Source organism: Nomascus leucogenys, chromosome 14, assembly GCF_006542625.1.
Source record: "Nomascus leucogenys isolate Asia chromosome 14, Asia_NLE_v1, whole genome shotgun sequence".
Classification (NCBI taxonomy): Eukaryota; Metazoa; Chordata; class Mammalia; order Primates; family Hylobatidae; genus Nomascus; species Nomascus leucogenys.
The window spans coordinates 46,625,428-46,635,883 of NC_044394.1; the positions used below are offsets into that span (position 1 = coordinate 46,625,428).

The 10,456-nt window shown below is 43.8% G+C and overlaps 1 protein-coding gene across 4 annotated transcripts in view; it reads left to right on the top strand.

Annotated features, from left to right (window-relative positions):
* Nucleotides 1-1,423, top strand: part of NCAPH (non-SMC condensin I complex subunit H) — a 42,812-nt gene extending 41,389 nt beyond the window's left edge. Inside the window, exon 18 of one of the 4 annotated variants that reach the window (XM_030827743.1) lies at nt 870-1,423. In XM_030827743.1, the coding sequence (XP_030683603.1) occupies nt 870-929 (60 nt within the window). In that variant the 3' untranslated portion in view covers nt 930-1,423. The remainder of the gene's footprint in view (nt 1-869) is intronic. The other 3 variants (XM_030827747.1, XM_030827745.1, XM_030827746.1) reach the window with 3 other exon arrangements.
* The last annotated feature ends 9,033 nt before the right edge of the window (nt 1,424-10,456 follow it).

Sequence of the window (10,456 nt, forward strand, 5' to 3'; positions counted from 1 at the left end):
TACAGTAGCCCCCTGTTTCCACAATTTCACTTTCCATGGTTTCAGTTACCCACAGTCACCCATGGTCTGAAAATATTAAGTGGAAATCCAGAAATAAACAGTTCATAAGTTTTAAGTTGCAACTGTTCTGAGTAGTGTGATGAAATGTCACAATGTCCCGCTCCATCCTGCCCTGGATCTGAACCGTGCCTGTGCCCACCAGATCCACACTGCAGACACAGCTCTCCCATTAGTCACTTGGTAGCCATCTCAGTTCCCAGGTCGACTGTTGCGGTACTGCAGTGCTTGTGTTCCATTCCCTCTTATTTGACTTAATTTTTCTATTTTATTATTAGTTATAGTTAATCTCTTACTGTGCCTGATTTATATATTAAACTTGATCATAAGTATGTATGTATAGGAAAAAACAAGGTATGTTTGTGTATACGTATATATAAAAATGATATATGTGTATTTGATTTGGTACTATATGAGTTCAGGCATCCACCGGGGGCCTTGGAACACCCCTCGAGGATAAGGGGGGACGACTGACTATACGTATGTGTTGTGGCTCCTGATGACCTCCCATCTGCCTCCATTAGCATCTTCAGGGCAGACAGCTCAGCTCTTAGGCCCTTTATAGGGGGTGGGTTGTAGGAACCAAAGCCAGAGAAGGCTTGCTTTTTGCTTTTTTGCCTAAGTCATTTTGTTATAATAAGGATTGGGAATCAGTTTTTTCATGAAAATTATACGTGCTATGAAGCAGTTTTTCTTATAATCATGGGACAAACTTTCTTCTTTGTAGTCACTACCTTGTGACTGTGATTGGAATTTATGATGCTTTTATTCTCAGTATGCCAAAGTCCATGCATGTTTTGGTCTTCCCTCAGAATCTAAAACTGGAAGGAACAGAGGACCTCTCTGATGTTCTTGTGAGGCAAGGAGATTGAGTTCACTATGGAGAAGTCAGCAGCAGGAGGCCCATCACTTAGTTGCTGGGACATCCCCAGTCTGGGTGGAAGAGGATGCCATGGGCTTATACCCAGGCTGTAGCCAACTACTAACGTGCCTGTTTATTTGTTGCTCTTTCCTTCTCTCCGTCTGGGAGAGTCTGGGTGCCAGTGCCCTGAAGCTCTGAGCTTGAGTGATTAAACTTTACTGCCCTATGATGACCATCTAGGAGAGGGGAGGGCAGAGGGGGTGAGGGTACTATTCTGGATTGAGAAAACCTATATCCATTCTTTATGTCAACGTATAGTTTTAGTCTCCTAAATTGATCTGTTATTTTCCAAACTATTTTCTTGTAGAAAATTTTCCAGTGGGCACTTAATGTTGCCCTTGAAGAACTTCCTAATCCATGTACATAAAATACATCATATGTACACTTATAAATGTATATAGAATGCTCAAAAATAAAATTCTTAATAATATAAATGGCAAAATATTTGAGTGTCCACTAGATGAGTATCAGACCTAGTCCTTACCCTTGACGGGGATGCAGTCCTGGTAGTTATCCAGGATACCCACATGTCAGTATAAGGCAGAAGATGCCTAAGGGCCAAGATAGTTTGCCTCGGAGGAGAATGGAAGAGAGAGATCACTGACTGGACATTCAGATTGCAAGACTGGGTCCTGCTTAAATCCCAGGATTCTGCTGGACGGAGCTGATAGTGATACTTGTCCCTTCTGTACGTCGCTTCGTGTAGCCTTCTCAGCATCCCTAAGAGGAACTTACTATCGTGACTCTCATGTTGGAGGAGGAATCAGACATCCAAGGTAGAGTAACTTGCATAAGGGCAGCTGGCTAACTGTCAGGGGTGGCCTGAGCCTGGTAATCTGCCTCCAGAGTCTGCTCTTGGCCATTGTGCTGTATGCTACCTGGATGGATCATACAGGCTCAGCAGTGGGTGGAGAGCAGTACTCAGATTTGTCCATCTCCACGGAATGCAGCACACACACAAATGTACAAGTTCTTCCCCTAACCTCAGAGGAATAGGGGAATTAACTTTGCTTGCAATTTGGAACAATATTATAGATGTTTATCCAAGTAGTTCTGTTACTGGCTGGTCCTGGATCTCTGCCAGAACACCCATCATCATTGACTGGCTAAATGGAGATCTTGGATATAGGCCAGAAGCAGTGAAGTATATAATTGGAAATTGCTCCTGATAATACTTGCTTCTTAGCCAAAAACCACACAAAACAAAAATAATCCCCTCCCCACAGGAATATGCTTTCCAAATTGTGTCCAAAACATTACCTGCTCTGTTGTATTGAGAGGGTTAGAGACTTAAGAGCATGCTTTAGAAAAAGCAGTGGTACCACAGGTGAGAATCCACACTCTGTCTTGCTGGGGCTGAAGTCTCCATCACTTTCCCAGGCCGGGTTAGTGCTGGGCTTCTTGCTCTCCTTCTATTCCTGAGAGTAGAACTGGCTAAGCCCATTCCTTCCCTTAGTCAGCCCCACTTCTCTATAGTGGGGTCTGGTGGCGGGGGGGGGCCCTGAATTACCAGTAAAACTAGAAAGATTGGGACCAAGTGCAGTGGCCCACACATGTAAATCCTAGTGCTTTGAAAGGAAGAGGCAGGAGGATTGCATGAAGTCAGGAGTTCAAGACCAGCCTGGGCAAAATAGACCCCCATCTTTAAAAAAATGTTTAAAAATTAGCCAGGCATGGAGGTGTGTGCCTGTAATCCCAGCTACTCAGAAGGCTGAGGTGGGATAATCACTTGAGCCCAGGAATTTGAGGCTGCAGTGAGCTATGATCACGCTACTGCATTCCAGCCAGGACAACAGAGTGAGATCCTATCTCTTAAAAACAAACAAACAAAAAACTGGTGAGTTCAATACCAACTTCTACAATGAAATCCCCTTCCGTGAACAACCCTGCTTCTCCTAAGTTTCCCTCATTACATGGTTGCTGTGGGCTATGTGTGCTGTGGTCTGAATGTTTGTGTCTAAAATTCATTTGTTGAAATCCCCTAATATGTTGGTATTAAGAGATGGGGCCTTTGGGAGGTGATTAGGTTATGAGGGCAGATCCCTTGTGAATGGGATTAGTGCTCTTATAAAAGAGGCCTGAGGAAGCTTGTTCGTTCCTCTTGCCCTTCTGCCGCGTAAGGATGCAATGAGAAGGCACCATCTGTGAGCAAGGAGCCCCTCACCAGACACCAGATTTGCTGGCATCTTGATCTTGGACTTCTCAGCCTCTAGAACTGTGAACAATAAATCTATAAATTTTTGTTTATAAATTAAGCAGTCTAAGTCATTTTGTTATAGCAGCCCAAATTGACTAAGACAGTGGGTATGCAAGATAAGTTTATTTTATATAAAATACTTTGGGAAGTAGGTGTTCCAGGACTGGTGTGACAGTTCCATGAAATTATGAGAGACCAGGGATCCTTCCAACTCATCCTTGTGTTTCAGTGTGGCTGCTGGAATCCAGCCATCACATCCATAGTCTAAGCAGCAGGATGAAGGACTGGGGGAAAAGAGAACTGCTGCTCCCTGTTAAATCGGTTTCCTGGGGGTCGATATGAATATTTGCCACCTCAGGATGCCACAAAGGTCCCCACCAGCAAGAAGGCTCCCACTAGATGTGGACTCAACTTGGAACTTTGCAGCCTCCATAACTGTAATAAATTCCTTTGTCAGTTACCTAGTTTCAGGTATTCTGTTATAGGTAACAGAAAACAAACTAATACAAGTGGTAATGTGCCCAGCTAAAAATTTGGGTTCTGTTAAGGTTAAAAGAAAATCTGAGGTAGCCAGCAGTATCTGCCTCAGATGCTGAGAAGCCTCAGATGCTGAGAAGCCTCCTGAGATAAGAGCATATACCTTGTCCATAACTGAAGTTTTAACATTCTCTGCCAAACAGAACCAGAATTGAAGGGCAGGAGAATTTGCAAGAGAGGGCAATTTGCAAGAGAGAATTGTGGGGCCCTGAGAGAGAATACATCCAAAGGAAGAGGGAACCAGGTATTACAAATTGAATTGAACAAGGAGGACAGGTACCTGAAGGGGGTTTGTAGTTCCCAGTAAAGTATGGTACAGCTAGGTGCACTTCCCTGGCCAGACCACCCTATAGTGTAGGATCCCCCTGGGGAGCAAGAGGCTGCAGGTAACACTTTGGTGCCCTAGCAATTCTGCTGTGGTGCAACTGTAGTGGATCACAGGCAGAGTGGGGCATTGTTCCCCTTCTTAGCACAGGATACTGGGCCATTTCAACACCACAAGGATTTGCAGCATCTGTGGCAACCAGTTTGGTGTCCCGGAGCAAGGAAAGGAACTGTTCATGGTGGCTGAAGGCAAGCTGCTCAGCACTGAGGCAGCAAGCCATGATCTAGGTCTGTGAGTAGAATTCTCAGTTTTGGTTCATTTAAAAATGTTTTTTGGGGCAAGTGGGGATCGTTCATGGGTACCAAAAGAAAAAAAATGAATAAGACCTACTATTTGATAGCACAATAGGGTGACTATAGTCAATAATAACAATTGTATATTTTAAAATAAAGAATGTAATTGAAAAGAGTAAATGCCTGAGGGGATGGATACCCCATTCTCTGTGATGTGCTTATTTCACATTGCATGCCTGTATCAAAATATCTCATGTACCCTATAAATATATGCACCTACTATGTACCCACAACAATTTTAAAAATAATAAAATTTTAAAAAATTGTCTTCATTTGCCTTCCTTTTTTTTTTTTTTTTTTTTTTTTTGAGGCGGAGTCTCACTCTGTTGCCCAGGCTGGAGTGCAGTGGTGCAGTCTCGGCTCACTGCAAGCTCTGTCTCCCAGGTTCATGCCATTTTCCTGCCTCAGCCTCCCGAGTAGCTGGGACTACAGGCGCCTGCCACCACGCCCGGCTAATGTTTTTGTATTTTTAGTAGAGACAGGGTTTCACCATGTTAGCCAGGATGGTCTCAATCTCCTGACCTCGTGATCCGCCCACCTAGGCCTCCCAAAGTGCTGGGATTACAGGCTGCCTTCATTTTTGAAGGATAGCTTTACTGGATGTAGAATGCTTGGTTGATAGGTTTTTTCCTTTGGCATTTGACTGTCTTCCAATGTCTTCTGGCTTCCATAGTTTCTGAAGAAAGGTAGGCATATACTCATCACTGTTCCTTTATATGTAATTGCTGTTTTTTTTCCTCAGACTGCTTTCAAGCTCTTTTCTATATCTTTAGCTTTCATCAGTTTAACTATCACATATCTAGGAGTAATTCTCTGTGTTTACTTACTTTAGGATTTCTTGAGCTTCTTAGATCAGAAAATTAATACAGTGAATTCTCATGGTAGCCATATTCTATAAAGTCTCCGCAAGCACAGAATTAGCAAATGCTGAACCATTGCTCATAGGTGAGATACAGGGTTAGCTTCCTGTGAGCCTCTGGTCAAAACATTTTCATCAACTGGTTAACACATAACCTTGTTTTATGTCTGCTCCTATTTAAAGACATTTAATATATCTTACAAATTATAGGCAGTATTTATTAAAACACTAGCCAAGAAGGGTTTAACATTTTCCTGATCGTGAGTAACATGACTGTAAATTTATTTGGCTTCTATCCTCACAAGAGTACTGTCTACTTAAAAAAAAAAAAAATCGTCTCATGAATCCACAGATTTAGCTGCATTTTCATTCCATCCCATAGCTACATCATACACTGTAGATGTCATAATACTTTAGCATTTTCTAGAATGGCTTCATGTAGTATAGATGGGTGAATTTCCTCCTTTGTATATACTGTACTGTTGGTTCATTAACATTGAACTCATAGCTAACAGCACTATGAATCATGCCTGAATGAAGCTTATGTAACACATTTCATCACAACCTTCTTGCACTTAGCAGTTCTTAAATGGGTGGTCTACCCACCTTGGCCTCCCAGAGTGCTGGGATTACAGGCGTGAGCCACTGCTCCCAGCCTGGACTACTTCATATTACCCCACAGATCTTGGAGTTTCTATTTTTGCATATATGTGACAACTTTATTGAGATATTATTCATACATCATACAATTCACCCATTTAAAGCCAGCACTTAAGCAGTACACTTAGGAGCCATTTTAATTAGCAAAATCACCAACAAAAAGCACCAAAATGGCTGGGCATGGTGACTCATGCCTGTAATCCCAACACTTTCGGAGGCTGAGGTGGGCGGATCACTTGAGCCCAGGAATTCAAGACCAGCCTGGGCAACATGGCAAAACCCTGTCTCTACAAAAAAATACAAAAGCTTCCTGCGTGTGGTGGTGTGTGCCTGTGGTCCCAGCTACTCACAGGGCTGAGGTGGGAGAATCATTTGAGCCCAGGAGGTCCAGGCTGCAGTGAGCCATGGTCGCACCACGACACTCCAGCCTGGGTGACAGAGCGAGAGACCTCATCTCAAAACAAAAACACCAAAATGTGAAAAATATGGTACTAAAGAGACCCCAAAAGGCCACTTGCTACAGTATGAAAGCCGAAACAAGAAGGCAGAGTGTCACCTTGTTCAGCCTCGGATGGGAATATGTGCGCTGGGCAACTCAAAGTTCTTGCCACTGTACGTCACAAATAACTGAAATGGCTGTGAGTTGATTTGGGGGTTACAGATTTTAGCAAATAGGTGAATTTGCAAATATGGAACCCATGAATAATAAGGATCAACTATTTTCCACCAAAGTTTGGAAGATTTCGGCCATTATTAGTATTTTTTTCTTCCTCTTTCTACCCTCTCCTGCTGTTCAGTTACATGTATATTGGACAACTTCATTTTTTTAAATTTTATTTTATTTTAAGACAGAGTCTCACTCTGTCACCCCAGGCTGGAGTGCAGTGGTGCAATCTCAGCTCACTGCAACCTCCACCTCCTGGGTTCAAGCGATTCTCCTTCCCCAGCCTCCAGAGTAGCTGGGATTACAGGTGTGCTCTACCACGCCCAGCTAATTTTTGTATTTTTAGTACAGATGGGGTTTCACCATATTGGTCAGGCTGGTCTCGAACTCCTGACCTCAAGTGATCTACCCACCTCGGCCTCCCAAAGTTCTGGGATTACAGGCTTGAGCCACTGCTCCCAGCCTGGATTACTTCACATTACCCCACAGATCTTGGAGTTTCTATTTTTGCATGTATGTGAGAAATTTATTGAGATAGTATTCATATACAGTTCACCCATTTAAAGTATATGATTCTGTGGTTTTTAGTATATTCACAGGGTTATGCAACTATCACCAACCATCACCAAAATTATTTTTTTTTAATTTATCTTTGTTATGGAGAGGGGGGTCTCCCTATGTTGCCCAGGCTGGTCTCAATCCTCGTGCTTTCAGCCTCCTGAACTGGGGGGACTCCAGACGGGAGCAACTGTGCCTGGCCCCCAAATCGATTTTTTTTTTTTTTTTTTTTTTGAGACAGAGTCTTGCTCTGCTGCCAGGCTGGAGTGCAGTGGCACAGTCTCGGCTCACTGCAACCTCTGCCTCCCGGGTTCAAGCAATTCTCCTGTCTCAGCCTCCCAAGTAGCTGGGACTACAGGTGCGTGCCACCACACCCATCTAATTTTTGTATTTTTAGTAGAGATGGGGTTTCACCATGTTGGTCAGATGGTCTTGATCTCTTGAGCTCGTGATCCGCCTGCCTCAGCCTCCCAAAGTGCTGGGATTACAGGTGTGAGCCACTGCACCCAGCCCCAAATCAATTTTAGAGCATGTTCATCACCCCCTACAAGAAACTGTATCCCCTGGCCCCCTTCTCCTCATACATAGGCAACCATTAACCTACTTTCTGTCTCTAGAGATTTGCCTCATCTGGACATTTCATTAAATGGAATCATAATACAATATGTAATATTTTGTGACTGGCTTCTTTCACTTAGCATAATGTTTTCAATATTCATCCATGTTGTAGCACGTTTTGTTACTTCACTCCTTTTTATGACCAAATAGTACAACATCTTATGGTGCTGTAGTTTGGATAGAGACTGTTTGGCCCCACTGTGTCTCATGTTGAAATTTGATCCCTGGTGTTGGAGTTGGGGCCTGGTGGGAGGTGTTTGGATCATGGGGTCGGATTCCTCATGAATGGCTTGGTGCCATTATTGCAGTAATGAGTGAGTTAGTTCCCATGAGAGCTGGTTGTTAAAAGAGCCTGGTACCTCCCTCCTCTCTCTCTTGCTTCTGTGCTTATGCCATGTGATCTCTGCACACACCAGCTCCCCTTCTCCTTCTGGCATGAGTGGAAGCAGCCTGAGGCCTCACCAGAAGCAGATGTTGGCACCATGCCTCCTTTACAGCCGGCAGAAATGTGGGCCAGGTAAGCCTTTTTCCTTTGTAAGTTACCCAGCCTCAGGTGTTCCTTTATAGCAACACAAATGACTGAGATATATGGATAGACCACATTTTGTTTATCTGTTCATTCGTTGCTGACCTTGAGTTGTTTCTACTTTTTGGCTATTGCAAATAATGTGCTATAAAATTAACGCACAAATTGTGTGGATTTTTTTCAATTCGTTTGTATACATAATTAGGAATGGAATGTTCAGGTCATATGGTAACTAAGTTTAATCTTCTGAAGAATTGCTAAGCTATTTTTGAAAGCAGCTGCCCCATTTTACATTCCTACCAGAAGCTCCCATTTCTCCACATCCTTGCCAATATTTGCTACTGTCCACATTTTTTTTTATTATGGCCATCCTAGTGGGTGTGAAGTGGCATCTCATTATGATTTTGATATGCATTTCCCTGAAGACTAATATATACTCATTTTTCTTTAATCTTTTTCTTTCTGTTGTTCAGATTAGATAATTTCCATCAATTTCAAGTTCACTGATTCCTTTCTCTGACATCTTCAGTCTGCTCTTGAGGTCTGATATTGTTTGAATGTTTGTGTCCCCAGCAAAATTCATGTGTTCAAACATAATCCCCAATGCAATAGCATTAAGAGGTGGGGACTTGGCCGGGTGCAGTGGCTCACGCCTATAATCCCAGCACTTTGGGAGGCCGAGGCAGGCGGATCACAAGATCAGGAGATCAAGACCATCCTGGCTAACACAGTGAAACCCCGTCTCTACTAAAAATACAAAAAAAAAAAAAAATTAGCTGGGCGCGATGGCAGGCACCTGTAATCCCAGCTACTTGGGAGGCTGAGGCAGGAGAATGGTGTGAGCCTGGGAGGCGGAGCTTGCAGCGAGCCGAGATTGCACCACTGCACTCCAGCCTGGGCGACAGAGTGAGACTCCATCTCAAAAAAAGAAAAAAAAGGTGGGGATTTCAGGCAGTATTTAGGTCATAAGGGTGGAGCCCTCATGAATGGGTTCAAGGCCCTTATAAAAGAGGCCTGAGGGAGCTCGTTTGCCCCTTCCACCATGTGAGGTTACAGCAAGAAGGAACAATCTATGAAGTAGAGAGTGGGCCCTCACCAGACACCCAATCTGCTGCCGCCTTGCTCTTAGACTTCCCAGCCTCTAGAACTGCAATACATTCTACTGCAATACACGTCTGTTCTTTAGAAGCTTACCCAGTCTATAGAATTTGGTTACAGCAACCCAAACTGAATGAGACAAGCCTATATAGCACAATTTTTATTTCAATTAAATAATTTTCAGCTATAGGATTTCCTTTTTTTTTTTTTTTTGAGACAGAGTCTTGCTCTGTTGCCCAGGTTGCAGTGCAGTGATGCAATCTCAGCTCACTGCAAACTCCACCTCCTGGTTTCAAGTGATTCTCCTGCCTCAGCCTCCCAAGTAGCTAGGACTACAGGCACGCACCATCACGCCTGACTAATTTTTGTATTTTTAGTAGAGACGAGGTTTCGCCCTGTTGGCCAGGCTGGTCTCAAACTCCTGACCTCAAGTGATCTGCCCACCCCGGCCTCCCAAAGTGCTGGGATTACAGGCATGAGCCACCTCGTCCAGGCTTTTTTTTTTTTTTTTTTTACTGTAGAGACAGGGTCTCGCTCTGTCAGCTAGGTTGGAGTGCAGTGGTGTGACCATAGCTCATCAAACTCCTGGGCCCAAGCAATACTCCTGCCTCAGTCTCCCTAGGAGCTACAGGAAGTAGGACTACAGGCATGTGCCACCACACCTGGCTAATTTTTTTTTGTAGAAACAGGGTTTCAGTATGTTGCCCAGGCTGGTCTTGAACACCTAGGCTCAAGGGATCCTCCTGCCTTGGCCTCCCAAAGCTCTGGAATTACAGGCATAAGCCACCATGCCCAGCCTAGGATTTCTATTTTTATTTTTATTTGTTTATTTATTTATTTTATTTTTCTGAGACAGATTCTGGTTCTGTCACCCAGGCCAGAGTGCAGTCGCATGATCTTGACTCACTGTAACCTCTGCCTCCCAGGTTCAAGCGATTCTCATGCCTCAGTCTCCTAAGAAGCTGGGATTACGGGTGTGCACCACCACACCTAGCTAATTTTTGTATTTTTAGTAGAGATGGGGTTTTGCCATGTTGGCCAGGCTGGTCTCAAACTCCTGACCTCAGATGATCCGCTCACCT